Consider the following 17,154-nt stretch of genomic DNA (forward strand, 5'->3'; position numbering starts at 1 on the left):
CCATTATGTCCACTTTTCCCAATCCAATGCCACCTCTTCTATGTGGACATTGGATTGGTTGTGTCCATTGCACCTCTATGTCAAGAGGAGGGTCAGATTCCACCTGGATGCTGGATGCAATCCTCCCATTTTCAGTTGTAATCACTCTAGGCTCCATGGTGTGGTGGTTGTCCTTCTTCAACTCCATCTTAGCTGAGTGTGGTAAGTCCAATAGATCAGATTGTAGGTGCTGGAGTCTGTTGAGGCTCAGGACCTGGCTATCACATTGTCAGTCCAGAGATTCAAATCCCCTAAATATATCTTAAACCCCAACATTAACTGCACCTCCAGCACATTAGCATGAAGTGACTTCCACTTCTGATGCTTCTACCTCCCCCACGTGTCAGCCCCACTTTTTTATATATTGTCACAGCTTTTAACATTTGTGTTTTATTCTGCATCTTTGATTTGTCCTTACACATAGCCTAAAAGTCCAAAACAAAGCAAAAAAAGTAAACACTGTTTAAGTATTTAATGTAAACGTATTTACATTAAGTAAGCCCATGCAATTAGTGTTCCTTGCTGGGGCAAGTGGTATATTAGGGATTTCATTTCCTTCTCTCTGATTCCTGCATCATGACCCCAACACTCCTTATCTTAAAGTCAAGAAGAATTTGTTACTCTGAGGGTTTTAATTAATTTTTAAATGTAATATGTACTCAGTGTAGAAAATTTAGTAAATATATGCAGGTAGGAAAAAAAAATGGAGAGAGGGATAAAAAATTTAAAAAACAACAACAAACACTTGAAAATCCCATCACATGGAGTGTTTTTTAAAAATACTTCACAAAGGTTATACAGAGCAATAAGTAAAATTTAAGAGAAAATTCTTCTCTTAGTAATAAGAGGAAGAATCTAAGCTTATATAGCAGAACCTGAAATAGGAGTGATTCTGTAAAAAGCCCCGGTTCTCTTACATGCCACAGAACTCAAGTTTCATTCCACCTAGTTACTAAGCACTTACTATATATTAATACCCAGCACCATGCTCTACACAGGAAATAAAATATGGTCAAAAATGGACATTGTCCCTACCTTTGTGGAGTTTAAATGCCAGTGGGAAAGAGATATCAATCAAATAGTCATATGTAGGAATGTATAATACAGATTGAGTTCAAATTCTGAAATGGAAAAGAACATGGCTCTATGAGGACATACAGCAAAGGAATCTTCTCTACACAGAGAGGGGGCCTTGGAAGGATCGGGGATGTCTGCCTTGAAGGAATAATGCTTGAATTGAAGTCTGAAAGAAGGATGGAAATTTACTTAGCAAAGCAAGAGGATAGGAGCAATTCGTTAGAGAACATTCCAGAAAGAAGGCAAAGATTCTATGATGGAGCACATGTGGTGTGTTCAAAGAGCAAAATGCTGCTATAGATGAAGTAGAAAGAGCCACGGGCTGGATGGGGAAACACCCTGCACAGGCTTGACTGGTTTCTAGACAGAGTGGATGCCTAGCATTGATTCTTTAAGATAATGATTAGGCAAGAGGGGAGGTCAGCCCTCAACATAGACTCCTACACTGGAAGCTTGTGCTGATCCCTTATACATGCCATTGTGTGCTCCGAACTGGACATGGGGGGTAGACCTCCCACCCTGCCTTCTGACTTTTATCAGTGCAATGGACTATAAAATTTGTAGCTAATAAATGCAAAACATACTTTCCACAAAGTGTGTAGCTACCTCATTATGCAAATAGTCATGTAGATCTATACCCTGGGGTCTTTCAGGGAAGGGCTGTGCTCTCTCCTTTATTAGGAAAGCACATCCTTCTCTCCTTCCACACCCTCAGTGACATTGCACAGCAAAGTAGAGAGCACACAGAAGGCAGGTCTGTACTCTCAAAGATCCTCTGGTCAAGCAGTTTGCAAACTCAGGAGAATGCGGTATAGAGGGGATCAACAGAAAACTCTGTCTTGTAAAAAATCTGGAGAGGCTTATGATGTAAGATGAATAAAGCAGCAGCATGACTCTGTAGGAGGGCCTGGAATCCTACTACTTTCTTACCCCATCCTCTAAGGTGACCCCCAATATCAATTTACTCACATTAACAAATTAGAAAGTTTATAGTTTATTCAATGGACAACCCATTGAAAGTTTTGGAAAAGGGGAAGACAAAAAACTTGGCAGTGGGGGTATATGTAGTAGTCCTTTGCTTAGAACACTTCAGTATGTCTTTGTTGCACTTAAAATAAAATCCAAACTTCTCACCAGAACTACAAAGCCCCACATGATTGGCACCTCCCTCCATTTAGGGTTTTTGCTGCACTTTGATACCCTGTATCGCTGTGTGCCAACCACAAGAACCTTCTCAAACACCGAGCTCATTCCCACCTGAGGCCTTTGCACTCGAGTGCATTTGCCCGCTATCTCATGGATGGCTCTCTTCATCCCATTCCATTAATACTTCATTCCACTCTCTATTCAAATGTCACCCCCTCGAAAAGGTTTTCCCTAATCACCCTCTCTAAAGAAGCCCCTTCCCCATCCCCAGTCACTGTCTAACCTATTGCCCTGTCGTGTTTTATCATGATCTGAAATTTTCTGATTTGTGAACTTGTTTTTATCTGTCTCTGTCAACTAGAATGTAAATTCCAAGGGCAAAGATCTAGTCTAATTTGTTCAACACAGTATCTGCAAAGCCACAGGCAGTGCCTAGTGCTAAGTAAACATGAATGAATGAATGGATATGATAGTTGTATTCTTATACTTGGAAGACTGTCCTGCAGACTAACAATTTCACTTACTCATCCAAGAAACATTTATACAGTAGCTAATATACATGTAGTAAATAGTTACTGAGAACCTATTGTATGCTAGGCACTGGAGATGAGAGAATCAAGATACCATCCCCACCCTTAAGGAATTCATAGTGCTTTGGTGGTCACAGTGGAAAATGCAGAGAGGTACAAGAGACCTGAGCATCAACAGGACTTAAGGACTAAGTCATGGAAGGTAAAGAAGAGACAGAAGGTGAGCCCCAAGTTTTAGGCTTGGGCAGATGAGATGATGATGCTATTCTGTGAGCCATGGAACCCATATGAAACAGGGAGGAGAAGGTCAACTTTAGGAATGTTGAGTTGTGAAATATCCAAGTGGAGACATGCAGCAAGAAGTTGGGTATCATGTTTGGAGCTTGGGAGAGAAATCTGGCTAGAAATACAGACTTGAGGAATCACAGGCAATCAATGGTATTTCAAATCATGGGAAAATGTGAGGCCTCCAAGATAGTATAAAGTAAGGAGAAAAGAACCAAAGTGGGACTTTGGAGAAAACCAGCATTTAAAGGTTTGCTAAAATTGAAGCCTGCAAAAGAAGTGAAAAAGGATAAACCAAATGATGGAAACATTGTCATAGTGTTTGAGAAAGGAAGGAGTGGCCAACAGTGCCTAATTCTTTAGAGACACCATGTAAAACAAGGACTGATAGGTATTTATTGAACTTGCTGACAAAATGGTCCTGGGTAATCTTTTCCAGAGCCATTGCCATGACATGGTATGATGGCATGGTATTTCTATTTGCTGAGAAGCAAAGTGAAGGCAGGGAAGCACAGAGAGATACAGGAAACTCTTTTAAGGTACCCAACCCTGAATGGGAAGAAGAGAGATAGAAGGATCTTTGAGTGGAAACTATTGGGAAGCAGCCCCACCTTACTACAAAATCAAGCTTTCTAACCATTAGAGTTGTCCAAAATGGACTGGGATGCCTCCGGAAGTATTGAGCTCCTGATCAGTGGAGGTATCAAAGAAGGGCCTGAATGTTATATTAGAAAAGAAGAAGAGTCTCAAATTAGTAACCTAGGCTCCCACCTTAAGAAACTAGAGTAAGGGGAACAAATTAAACCCAAAGCAAGCAAACTGAATGAAATAATGAAGAGAAGAAACAATAACATTGAAAACAGAAAAGCAATATAGAAAAATCAATGAAACCAAAAACTGGTTCTTTGGGGGGGAAAATCAGTAAAACTGATAAACCTCTAGTCTGACTGACCAAGAAAAAAAAAGAGAAGAGACAAATTATTACCATCAGGAATGGAAAGAGGAACATCACTACAGACCCCACAGACATCAAAAGGTTATAGTACCCAGAAATTCAGCAACTTAGATGAAATGGAACAATTCCTTGAGACCCAAACCATCATACTGACTCAAGAAAAAAAATAACCTGTAGATCTGGCAGGTCCTTCTAAAGAGCCTACTTGTCCTCACGCTAGTATTCTACTTTGAAGGCCTGATTTGCAGTAAGAAAAGTATTCTGTGGGGTTTCCCTTTTTGGGTCTTCCCATTCCTAGTATGGCCATGATCCACCACGCCTGGGATAGAAAAGCCAAGGACACTACAACCCTGTTTTTCTTATATGCTGAGAATCCCAGTGTATCTGAGTTTGAATGGAGCCAAATCCCCACCATTTAAAGAAAAGAAATCAATACCCAATGGAGGGTGTCTTCTCCAAGTCTGCCCAAGACCACATCTGAAATTCAGTGGTCATGAGCAGGTCCTAGAGGAATCCCATTAGACCTTATTTTTCAGGATTATCCTGCCCCAATCAAGTTTTTTCCTCTAACCATTGTAGCATATGTTTGATTTTATGCTTACTTTTATGCATAACAAATCAACATCAAAGCCGCCTATCTGTCCTTGGTTCTCGTCCCTCTTCTCTTGTTGGTGATAACCAGTCACACATAGACCTCACAGTCAACCAGAAACACACAGAGTCTAAGACTCATCATCTTTGTTAGAGCCCTCTGTCTCTCATTCTAATTCCTCAACAAATTCCTTATAAGAGTGTAGTTAAAATGTATTGAGTACTCATTATGTGCCTGGGCCTGTGCTAAAAGGTTGTATATTCTCATTTAATTCTCACAACAAACCTTTAACATAGGTACTGTTCTCATCCTTATTTCGCAGATGAGTAAATAGGTTCAGAGAGGTTAAGTAACTTGCCATGATCACAAAGCTAATAAGCAGAAAAGCCAGGGTTTGAACCCAGGTCTAGCTGACCCCAGTGCTCAAGTTATTAGGGATGAAAATTCTTCCTGATTTAAAATGAAGTTTGTTTTCTCCCCTTTTCCCTAAATCTCTACAGTCACAGGAGGAAGTCTGTGATTTGCTCCATGCTGCTCCTTTCCAAAACATCTTGCCTAGAGTCTACATCAAAGGTAAGAAACTGAATAGCCAACTTTCCTTTGAAGCCCATGCTCAGTTCTTAAATCTGGTAAACTCAGAGCTACAAGTAGGAAGGGAGAGGGTTAAAGCTTTGGGCAGCTATTGTATATTTACAGAATCACAGAATTGGAAATGACTTTCTCCTTGTTCCTTCTAAAATATCTCTCATATGTTGCATCTAGCCTTGGTTTAAAGTCTTTGAGTGATAGGGAACCACAAGGCAGAGGATTCATTGCCAGAGATTATTAGGAGAAAATTTTTCTTTGTAGTGAGTCCCAATCACACTTCCCAGAACCAAGGAGGACAGGTCTGCATGACCCATCCGAGCTTTGAAATACACATTCATTATCAGGGCCTCCGAGAGGTTTTCTTCCCCAGGGCCCAGCGCCCCCCACTCATGTGCTTCGAGTCTCATTTTCTGCTCTGCTGCTGCTTTCACAGAGGGGGAGCGCCTTGAGGTCCGGATGAAGCGCCTGGAGGCCAAGTATGCCCCACTTCACCTGGTCCCTCTGATAGAGCGGCTGGGGACCCCTCAGGTACGTGCCTCCATCATGGACTCAGAACCAAAAGGAACTTTAGAGGGAGAACATTTGGCCCAACCCCCTCATTTTATGGGTGGGAAACCGAGGCCCAGGGAGGGGACCACAAAGCCTTTAGTGGCAGGGGCAGGTCTGGGAGGAGATTGGCTGCTTCTCAGGCTTCTGCACCCTGTATCATTTATCCTGCCAAGAAAGGGAGGAGGGTCAATTCATTTAAATAAGTATCTATTGCACCCCTGTCAGGTAGCAAGAATTCTGCAAAGTTGTCTCCCAAAATTAAAACTCCGTAACACCCTGTGAGCCAGGGGTTCACTTCTGGATGTCTTTGCTGGAGAAATTTGAGATGTTTACCATAGCATTATGTGTTAAAGCAAAAACAGGAAACAATCCAAATGTCCGCCAGTAAGCAGTTGACTAAATAAAATGAGATATAGTCACCTAATGCTGAATACTTACTATACACTAGTAAGAAGGAAAAATTAGATCTAGACGCATCATTGTGGACAGGTCTCAAAAATGTGACTGCGTGAATAAAGCAATTTGTGCTACAAGTCATGTGGCATGCTACCATTTGTATTTTTTTTTAAGTACACAATAACACCATAAGACTATTTTTCTAAAAAAATATCTGCAATGATATATACTCAGTTCATAATGGTGGTGACCTCTGAAGAGAGAAGGAAACAGAGATTGAGGAAGACTTCATTTTTCTCCTGATATTCTAATATTTTTAAGTGAATAAGCTCCTGTGTTAATTAGATCATTGAAATTTTTAAAAAACTGTACCAGTCACTGTGAACAGTGAGGAAAGACAGGACCCACGGAAGAGAATGTATTCTCTCTCTCAATTCTCACAACAACCCTTTATAATAGGCACTGTTCTCATCATTTTGCAGACGGCTCAGAGAGGTTAGGTAACTTGCTCAAGATCCCACAGAAAATAAGTAGAGGAGGCAGGATTTGAATCCAGGTCTGGCTGACTCCAGTACTCAAACTAATCACGTTTATGCAAGTTTCACATGTTGGGGGGCTTTAGGGGGAGAACTCAGAAAGAACAAAAACAGGTCCCCATAGTTAGACAAGCCAGTGTTGTTTGTTTGGCTAGCCAATGCTGACCGGTTAAAAGATTAAGGATTCAGATCCTCCTTTGGACCCGCATTCTGGTGTCCTCTCGGCTACTATCACAATGCCAATGAGTCAGGACGACAGAGGGCAGAAGGCGGCCCTCCTGTGTCACGCTGACGAGGCCACCCCGGCCGGGTGCCCTGCATCCCACCAACCCCCTACTGAAATGGCAACTGGCAGCCAGGAGGTCTTGGGGTTTTTTAAGTCTCTCCGAGAGCATTCAGATGCTGTCATGTAAGCACATGTTCTTTTTTGGCCTTCAGGGGCTGAACAGAGAAGATCATGTAAAAGCATTCCCTTTTAGGGAGTAAATCCCCAAGCCAGCGACATATAAGTGTGTCTGCTGCACTGCTGGTGTCATCCCACAAGAATGTGGCCTCTCACATTCAAGACTTGACGTATGTTTCCATTTAGGAGACTGGATCCCTTCCCTGTTCTGGTGAGCTCCATTTCCTTGGGGTTGATAGAAATCTGAATTTGTCCAATACTCAGTATTTACCAAACAAATGCCTGGACGCTGTGAGAGAAGGAATGCCAGTTTTCTATGTCTCCCTTCCCCCAAGAAATAGTCTAAAATGTAGTCGTCCTGTCAGCCAAAAAAAGTTAACAAAATATTAGCTTCCAAGTTAGCTGGAGTTCTGGGGACTCCTGTATCTTCAGGTCAGTGACAGAGGAGCACTGCTCCATACTTAAGATTAGAAATGTGAGTGGTATTACATTATTTACATTTGTTTCTGGGGCAAAATGAGGTGAGCTGGTTTGTTGCGTAGCGCTGTCATGGAAGGAAGACTGTGCAGGGTGTCAAAAGACTAGAGTCCTTGTCCCAGCTCCACCACTGAATTGCCCCATAATCTAGGGTCAGCTAATTCATTTCTTTCTTTTCCCATCTATAATATGGGATAATAGCTGTTTTGCCTCATTAGTTGAGCTGCCTTTCTTGATCTTTATGATGAACAAATAAGTGAAAGAACTCTAAAAAACATAAAGGATTATATAAAGGAATACTGAAATATTATTCTCCTCCAAAAGCTACTAAGTATAATCAAAATAGTCCATGCAGAAATTTATTTCAGCATGATTTCATAGATGCTTTCTCTATTCCCTTAACTCAGAAAAGAATGTCAAAAAAGAAAGGAAAAAAATCCCCCACTGAGTGGAATAAAAAAGAAATGGATAAACTTTATGTTAAACACACACATACACACACACACAGCCGCCATATATAACACCAAACCACAAATCAGGGTTATTTGTGGCATTCTAGAAAGTACCTTTTCATAACAACAACAAAAAATACTTAACAAACAAAAAAAGAAACCACTTTTTCAAAGCAAAAAGAATAGCCATACTAGAAGAAAAAAGGACGTGAAAGAAAACTCACAACATAAAAACTATAAATGCCAACAAACATAAGAAAAGTATTCAGCCTTATTAATAATCAATGAAATGCAAATTAAAAGAATGAGATAAAGTTTTTCATCTCTCAAGTCTGACAAAGAACTTTTCTTAATGATAATTGTAGAAACAAGCTTCACACAAATTTATGTATCATGTGGGTCAGCTGTCCTTGAGACTGGTTTGCCACTGTGTATCAAAGCCTTTTAAAATATTTATAATGTTCTACCTAGTAATTCTATTTCTAAAGTTTTATCCTAAGAAAAATAATGAGAAATAGCCTCAAAAAATGTTTATGCATAAAAATGGTTGTTTTAGAATTGTACCTAATAGTGAAAATTTGTAATGCAACTTCAAATAACCAACAAGAATACAGAGTTAAATAAATTATGGTATATCAATGGCCATTTTATGTAGCCGTTAAAAAATCATGTTCTGAAAATAAAGGAATTCTTTAAATCATTGACATATAATTATTTGTAAGTATTTAAATTATATTAAGGTGAGAAAAAATAAAAAGTAAAATATAAGGGGGAAAAGCAATGTAGTGGTGCAAATTTTATTATTATATTTGTATATGTATACTCACATAAATGCAAACAAATCATCAGTGTTTTAAGAAAGCTCGTATGTGGGTAAAGGTGTTTATGAGACGTTTTCATTTTCTTCCTTCAACTTTTTTTAAATTGTCTACATTTTATCCATTGACTATGTACTACTTTTATAGTTCAAGGAAAAAACTATGAGGGGAAATATTTTTTCAAAGGAAAGAAACAAACTCCTAACCGTTGCAGACAGGCGCCTTCGGTTGGCTGTGTAGTAGGGGTCGCCAGAGTTCAGGGTCTGTCTGTTCATTTATAAGCTCAGTTGCTAATTTTCCTAGGTCCCCGCAGGATGGTCTGGCTCTGAGGATTGGATTCAGACCAGCCAGATGCATAGGAGATTAATTTGTGCACCAGAACTCCCTGTATTGATTCATGAAGGAGGATATTCATGACTCAAGAACAAACACAGGTCATTTAGTTTGTCACGAGCATCTCCACGCACTTGAGCCTTTTCAGGGTCCGTTTTCCAGCAGGGAACGTGGCTTGGTGAAAACCAAATCAAGCTCAGGGTTCAGAGTGTATTAAAAGAGATGTCTAGCCGAGTGTGACAGCTCAAGCGGGCCCTCTCTCTGCCTGCGGAATTAAGGTGAGTCACCCAGTACCACGACTCACATTGTGAAACTCATCTCCAGTTCACATTTTTTTCTGGACTTCTTTCAGTTTATAGTTGTCATGACAGCAGCACTCTGAGCTCTGATGGCAGGTTCGAGCATTTACTTCCCTCCGTGAATTCACTCAGACATGGCCCTCTTCCTGAGGGCCAGGGGAGCAGGCGCAGAGGCAGGATCAGGCCTCTCTCAGGCGCGCTGTAGAATGGGCTCTTTGCAGAGCATCCCTCCGAGGAGGTGACCCTGAGTGGCCTGTGGATCTCTGGGTCTCAGAAGCCAGCCTTCCTGGCTTTGTACCTAGATTTGGAGAACTTACTTTCACCTTAGATTTTAATACTGATCATACTTTGCAGATTTCTGGACCTTCACCCCAGATATTTTTGCTCACGATGCACGTGGAAACGTGCTTTGACGTGCTTGCCTCACCAGCTGATTTAGACATGCAGTAACCAGGACCTAGACAAGAAGCCAGTTTAAATTATTAATGGAGACCACTGCCATTGTCAAAGGATTTCTAACTGGAGGAAATGATTCTGTGAAATCAGTGACAAATGTCAGAATAACTTATGCTCCTTAGAGCACGTTCAACTGTACAGGAGTATTTAGAGTAAAAAGTGAAAATCCCCTCCTCCACTTCTCCAAGCCCATCTGCTCTGACAAAGGATGTTGTTAATCCTTCCAAAACATTTTCCACACAAACACACGTGTGTTTGTCTGTCTGTGGGATTGTGTGTTGTTGATGGTTTTTGATAGGACTGTAGTGTACACATCCTATTCTGCAACTTGCTGTCTTCATTTTACAACTTAATCTGTAGATGTAGATTAAAATCCCAGTATTCGCTATCACTGGCTGCCTCTCTGAACCTCATTTTCTTCATCTTCAATATGGGCACAATATTGGTACTTATCTCCTGGGGTTGATGTGAGAAATAAATGGAGTCAGTACCCTCAAGGGCTTAAAACAGAACCCTGTATCTCACCTCAGTAGGTGTGAGCTAATAGCAGTAACAGTTCAGTCGTTGCAGTAGTACTGGTACAGGGTTTTCCCTGGCTTTCTAGCATTTCATGATATGGGTAGGGCACAATTTTTTTTTCTCAACCACTGAGCTACATCCTCTCCCATAGATCACAATTTTTTCTTAATCATTCCTCTATCAATGGCACCATTAATTCATTGATCACAGTCTTCCCGCTGCACTTGGGTTTATAAAGTTAGTCTTATGCTCTGGTCAACTTCAGTTGTAGTGAGAGAATCCCAGCTGGACCAGCTCCAGCATTTGGGAATGCCCCGTGGGAGGCAGGAGACAGGTCAGAGATGCGGGTGGCAGGCTTACCTCCACTTCCCTTCCCAGCAAATCGCCATCGCTCGGGAGGGTGACCTGCTGACCAAGGAGCGGCTGTGCTGCGGCCTGTCCATGTTCGAGGTCATCCTGACCCGCATTCGGAGCTACCTGCAGGACCCCATCTGGCGGGGCCCCCCGCCCACCAACGGCGTCATGCACGTCGACGAGTGCGTGGAGTTCCACCGACTCTGGAGTGCCATGCAGTTCGTCTACTGCATCCCCGTGGGGACCAACGAGTTCACAGCCGAGTGAGTACCCCTGGGGCGGTGGACGCACACCACATGCCGGTGGCCGTTCCGGGTGCTGGTCACACAGCAATGCTCAGCAGAGGTCAGGAGCCCCTGGTCTCACAGAGTTTATGGGCCTGATGAGTAGAAAAGAAGGGAGGACATTAAGGAGTTGGAGACTGAGGCACATGTAACGAGGTTGCTCTGCAGCAAGGGCAGGAAGGGTGACAGGTGCCAGAGAAGAGAGATGAGTGGATTATCAGTTTAATGTGGACTAGAACTGAGCCTTGAGCAGTGGCTGGGATCTGATCTACAGAGGGGTAAGCGGGCATTCCAGGAAGGGCACAAATGGTTGGAGGCAGGAATATAGTGTGTACGTGTGCTAGTGTGTGTGAGCATCTGAGTGTGAGCAGCGGGGCTTTGAGAGTTTGCATAGCCTTGTGCCTCAGAGACTGGAGATGGGCAGGTGCCAGCCCTGGGGACAGTTTGGTGTTAAACTCACTGCCCCAGTCAGCCCCAGCAAAGTTCCAACATTCACAGAATAGAGGAAAACTTCCCTGGCAAAGGTCAGGGCCTAACTTGCCATGGTGGCCCCTGGCTCTCAAGGTCCTCCCGCTTGCAAAATGAGGGGCCTTTACAAAATGACCCCACCCTCTCCTCCCAGAAGACAGAAGCAGAGCCCAGTTCCTCTGCCACCCACCCAGCTAGACCGTGGAACGGAGTGGTGCACGAGGCAGGCACACACCGCCTGCCCTGCGGGAACCGAGAGCTCCAGAGAAAAAGCATGGAAGGGCCAGGGCCCGTGGGGGACCTGAGAAGGCTTCCCGACAGTGTGGTGTTTCAGCGGAGTGGGAGAGGAACTGGTTGCCCCAAGATTACAGGGCAACCACTCTCGGCCACTGGAGTGGAGCAGGGGGAGCTCCTTCTGGAAGAAGGTCTCCCCACAGCCACCCAGCTTGCCCCGTTGCTGGTGAGTTGGAGCTGGCCGAGCACTATCAGAGCCAGAGGCTCAGCCCGTGCGCCCCAGCAGGGCCTGCGCCTCGCCCCCCATGCCACACCCCTGCCTGCTCAGCCTTCCCTGGCCAATCCATCTCCCGATGGGCCCTTCACCTCACAGGTGTTCCTCTCCTCCCCTACAGAGTCAAGACAGGTTCTCCTTGACCTTCCTGAAATAATCAGCTACATAAATCTCAAGGGCGAGTTTGTTTTTCCCCTTGCAAATCTCTCTTCCTCAGAGCTGATTTTTCTCACATTAAATTGACACCTTTTTCTGGTTAGAAGGGCTTAGGCTATAACGACAGTCACTGGAACAAATGAATCCATGCTCACAGCTTCTCTCATAGCCCTCTTACAGATGAAGAGACCTGCCTGGCCCAGGGACAGCCGGCTCACTGGCTGTGCTCCTGGCCCCAGGCGGGCGCCCCTCCCTCCCTCCTTCTCCTGCCGTCACTCCAGCTGCCTCCTCTCCCCCTCCCAGGCAGTGTTTCGGAGACGGCCTGAACTGGGCCGGCTGCTCCATCATCGTCCTGCTGGGCCAGCAGCGCCGATTCGACCTGTTTGACTTCTGTTACCACCTGCTGAAAGTGCAGAGGCAGGACGGGAAGGATGAAATCATTAAGAACGTGGTGAGCAGGCTCGTGCGGGGCGGGAGCTGGGGCGGGGCCTGACGGCTGGGCTTTTATCAGAAGAGAGGGAGGAGCGGCTTCCGGAGGCCGGTCGCCCGCAGGGCAGGTAGGTGCAGAGCCCCGCGGCGGCAGCCTGCTCTCTGCTGGCGGGGAAGCTGGGAGTCACCCGCTGGTGACGGCCGGGGTGAGTCGGCCGGCAGGGCAGGACTCCAGGCCGAGCGGTGGACACTGAGGCCAAGCCAGGCACTGGGAGGGGTAGATGCGGTCAGTGGGGTGAGCCGGGCAGCCGTGGAGCACGGAGAAGGGCCACCTAGGTCAGGCCTGAGGGGGTGGGGTCCAGAATGACCAGCAGCAAAGAGCTGGGAGAAAACAGGGTGACGGGATTGAGGAGGGGGATCCAGGGGAACAGCAAGGGCGAGGGCACAGAGGCAGGAAGATGTATGACCCGGACAAAGGGCGGGTCTGGGGGGCCAGAGGGAGAGGAGAAAGAGGAGATGCACCTCAGCAAGGGCTTGACCCAAATCAGCACTTGATGGCCGGAGCGCAGGAACCCACTGAAGGCCTTGAAGCGAGAACGACAGGGGCACTGAAGCATGGGGACCCCGAACCCCACCCTCGCTGAACTTCTTTCTTGCTCTCCATTTCTCTCCCTCCAACCCTGCACATCCCCGTCGTCCTGCAGCCCCTGAAGAAGATGGCGGACCGGATCAGGAAGTACCAAATCTTGAATAACGAGGTTTTTGCCATCCTGAACAAGTACATGAAGTCTGTGGAGACGGACAGCTCCACCGTGGAGCACGTGCGCTGCTTCCAGCCACCCATCCACCAGTCCCTGGCCACCACCTGCTAGGCGGAAGGTCCTACAGACCCCGAGCTGGAGGAGGAGGGGATGCAAGAGAGAGAAAGCCACAGCCAGCCAGCAGCGGGGTCTGCTTGGACAGTATGTGGGATGGACCTGGAACCAACCAAGACCCTCCCCAGACACATTGACCCCCCATTCCCAAGGGCTGGGCCTGTGCATGCTCTCCCGTGACATCTCCATGGTGGTTCTCCATAGCGTCAATGAAAAAAACACACACATGAAACAGGGACGTGTTTGCTTTTTTTTTTTCTTTTTCCCCTCAGCTGTGCTAAAAGCTCTTAGTTTCAGCCTTTCTCCATCCCCCTGACCCCACTCCAGAACTGCAGCTGCTTCTCAAGACCTCCTCCCAAGATGACGACTGCCTACTCAGTGCCCATGTGCAAACTCTGCGCTAAAGTCCCAGAGATTGAGAAGAGGAAAGGGCCATGTGCAGAGACACCTGCCTGGCTGGTGGGCATGCCTGAGCCTCCTGGCTGCTTCATCGTCTCTGGCTCTCATCCTTTGGCTTCCCGGGGGGCATCTTTTCCTGCTCTGTCTGCCAGGGGTTCCACCAAGAGTATTGCTCGACCAGGCATCGAGAGCCATGGTGAGCAGAGGAAGAGGTTCCTGGTATTCGAGCTGTGGTAGGTAGTGTTGGCTCTGGCTGTTACAGACTCCCAAGAACCACCTCCTAACTCCAGTCTTGGGGCAGTTCTAAGGAGAATTCAAATTTCTTCACAACTGTATTCCACTGAGGAGAACTGAAGGTAGGAAGATGGTTTGGGCTGCTGTGAGGAAGCATTCTTATGAACACAGTAGCCCCCAAGAGAAAGCTTTTAGACCTTCTCATCAGCTTGTTGGTGAGGTCACTCCATTATTCGTTAAGCAAATATTTAGCAAGCACCAGGCCACACATAGGGATGGACGCTGGGAATACAGCACTGAAAAAATCAGGCACAGCCCAGCTCACAGCAACAGCCGGAAACCAAATTAGGGACCTCCTCTTAAACAGGATCTCAGCAAGGAAAACTCACAAGAAAAAAAAATATTAAGGGATTATTTCAAAAGAGGCCAAAAAACATGTTGGGAACAAGGAGGTAAAGAGTATAAATACTACCTGCCAATGAGTTTTCAGTACCCAGTTACACCTCAAAGAGGGGGCCTGTCAGTGAATTAGAACTCTCGGTCTTCTTAATGCTCCTTAACTTAGATTTGGGGCTGTGGATTCTCTCACACAGGCATAACCACTCCCATTTCTCAGACGACATCAAAATTCCTCTGCGGAATCTCCCACCAAGCACAGGGAAACTGTTCAGGAGGACAGAAGTCTTAGGCAAATAAATGTCTTATTACAGAGCACACCCTCTTCATAGGGAGGCTGATGGCCCTTAGCTTTTAAGAATATGTGAAATATGACATTTGCTATTTCTCCCCAAGCCTAGGAAGAAAAAGAGAAAATCTAGAAAAACAAAAAGCAATATTCCCCTCCCCCAAGACAGATGAATGGAAATGGTTACCATTAATCAGATGACTCATTTTTAATCTCACACAAAGAACAAAGAAAATATCCGTAGAAAGAAATTTGTGTAACACACTCAGGCCCTCCAGGAGGAAAGAGGTAGAACTCTCCAAGTGTGGTCCAAAGGGCACCTCCGTCAGGATTTCCTGCAAATAGCACCTTGAAATGCAGATTCCTGGGGCCCACCACAAACCTACTTATTCTGAATTTCTGGGGGGGGTAGGACAAGGGAATCTGCATTTTACACAAACTTGGAGCTATTCTGCACATGGAACTTTGAGAACCACTGCAGCAGGGGACTCATTCTGGTAACCTTGTCCTTGGAGCTACCTGAGCTATGAGAGAAAGTGTTCATAGGGAAGGAAGGGAGTTCACAGTGGAAGCTGGCAGATCCTCCACCTGGACCTGCCACTTCTTACTTTGAATTCTTTTATTCCCTCTTGATGGCCATAGATGTGGCCCAGGGGCAAAAGAGAGAGGTTATAGCACCACACGGTGGGATACTCCTTCTCACCTACTGTCTGAGGTCTACCTGTTATCAAAGCTTCAGCCCTGCCTAGCTTTCTTTTTCAGGTAGATGACTAGCTATTTAGTTCTAGAGTCCTTTCTAAATCCTTGACTACTCTTTTGTGAAAATTTGGATTATCCACTTGATGAGATTATTACTGCAATAAGCCCCACACCCAACCCATCCACCCTGGATTATAACCCCAAATTCAACCCTCTGGGCAAAGCCACATTATGAGACCTGATCCCAGAATACTGAGGTCTGTACTTTCAGGAGAGGTGTCATTTCCTTGGCTAGTCAGCAGCTTATTTCTGAACACTGAGTAGTTTAAATATTCTCTCCTCCCAAGATTATTGCTCTCTCTTGATTTTTTGTGTGTGTCTAAGAACCAGGAAAAAAATCTTGGGTTTTAAAAAGTTAAAAAAAATTATGTTTTAGAAACTGTCAAATGTACCATATTTGTATTAAGAGTTGTTGGAGATTTTTGTACAATGAATTTACATTTATTTATGGTGACTCATATTTATGCTTGTGATCAAATGATGATGTTAAATTCTTAAATCCTATTTGCTATGCAGCTGAAGATGATATTTTGATTTGTATTTTTGAGGTACCTGTGTTGAGTTGATAAACATTTCCATCTCCATTAAAAGTGCTTCACTTCAAAGTGAAACCAACATCTTTGTCTTGATACCTGGTCCTATTCCAATTCCCATTGATCTGTGGAAGGCCACATTGAAACTCATGACTCAGAAAACAACCTGAAAGGGAACGAAAGAAGTGACCAATGATATAGGAGGTCAGCTACCACAAACTAATGTCTTATCTTGCCTTCTTACTAGGAAAATGACATCTCTACAAATTGATCTGCCCTGGGCAAGATACAGAAACAGTTCCTACTTTGGGGATTTTATAGTGTCGCTGAATGTAACTATACATCTCAGATCTCGAGTTTTAAGAGGAAGAATGGGAACTAATATTTAATGAGGTCTGATGATTGCCAGGCACCATGCTGAATTCTGGCCATCCATTCCTTTTAGTCAACCACGATCATATTATGGAGTATAATCCACATTTTACAGAGAAGCTATATAGTGTGTTTATTTTCACACCATTACTAAGTGACAGAGCTGGGATTTGAACCCAGTTCCAAAGTCTGGACTTTTACTTCCCAACACAATGAACTGATCGAGCAGGCTAGACCCCAAAACTAAACTTGGGGATTTGGTTACTGAACTTTTTAGGGCTTTGGGTCCCTAAGATTGAGCAGAGACTAGTATCTGGAGGAATTGCCAAGGCTGAAGGGCAGAGGCTGGTGCCTGGACCCCCCAGCACTCTTAAGGAACATGCTTACTAGGAGATTTGTTTAGGACCAGCACCAGTGCCTGGGTGCCAAGAGGCGGGCACACCAAGCATTTCAGGAGGTCAGAAGATGGAGAGAGCTGTTCCAGCTGAGGTAACGTGGAGAGGGCAAGGGCAACATCAGGGAAGCCATCAGGGAAGATTGGCAAGTAAATGGACTTTGAGTGTTAGAATTACAAATAGCTTTTCATTAAGAAATATCTCAGTGTTTTAATTAGGTTTTAAATAATTGAATTAAAATTTTCAATGTTTA

At 44.6% G+C, this 17,154-nt stretch overlaps 1 protein-coding gene across 4 annotated transcripts in view; it reads left to right on the plus strand.

Annotated features, from left to right (window-relative positions):
* Window positions 1-16,212, plus strand: part of CYFIP2 (cytoplasmic FMR1 interacting protein 2) — a 130,522-nt gene extending 114,310 nt beyond the window's left edge. For all 4 annotated transcript variants that reach the window (XM_004453525.4, XM_004453526.5, XM_058281424.2 and 1 more), the window contains 5 exons: window positions 5,125-5,197; window positions 5,646-5,740; window positions 10,829-11,067; window positions 12,524-12,671; window positions 13,354-16,212. In XM_004453525.4, coding sequence (XP_004453582.1) covers window positions 5,125-5,197; window positions 5,646-5,740; window positions 10,829-11,067; window positions 12,524-12,671; window positions 13,354-13,521 — 723 coding nt within the window. In that variant the 3' untranslated portion in view covers window positions 13,522-16,212. The remainder of the gene's footprint in view (window positions 1-5,124; window positions 5,198-5,645; window positions 5,741-10,828; window positions 11,068-12,523; window positions 12,672-13,353) is intronic.
* Window positions 16,213-17,154: the final 942 nt, after the last annotated feature.

Source organism: Dasypus novemcinctus, chromosome 2 (genome assembly GCF_030445035.2).
Source record: "Dasypus novemcinctus isolate mDasNov1 chromosome 2, mDasNov1.1.hap2, whole genome shotgun sequence".
NCBI lineage: Eukaryota > Metazoa > Chordata > Mammalia > Cingulata > Dasypodidae > Dasypus > Dasypus novemcinctus.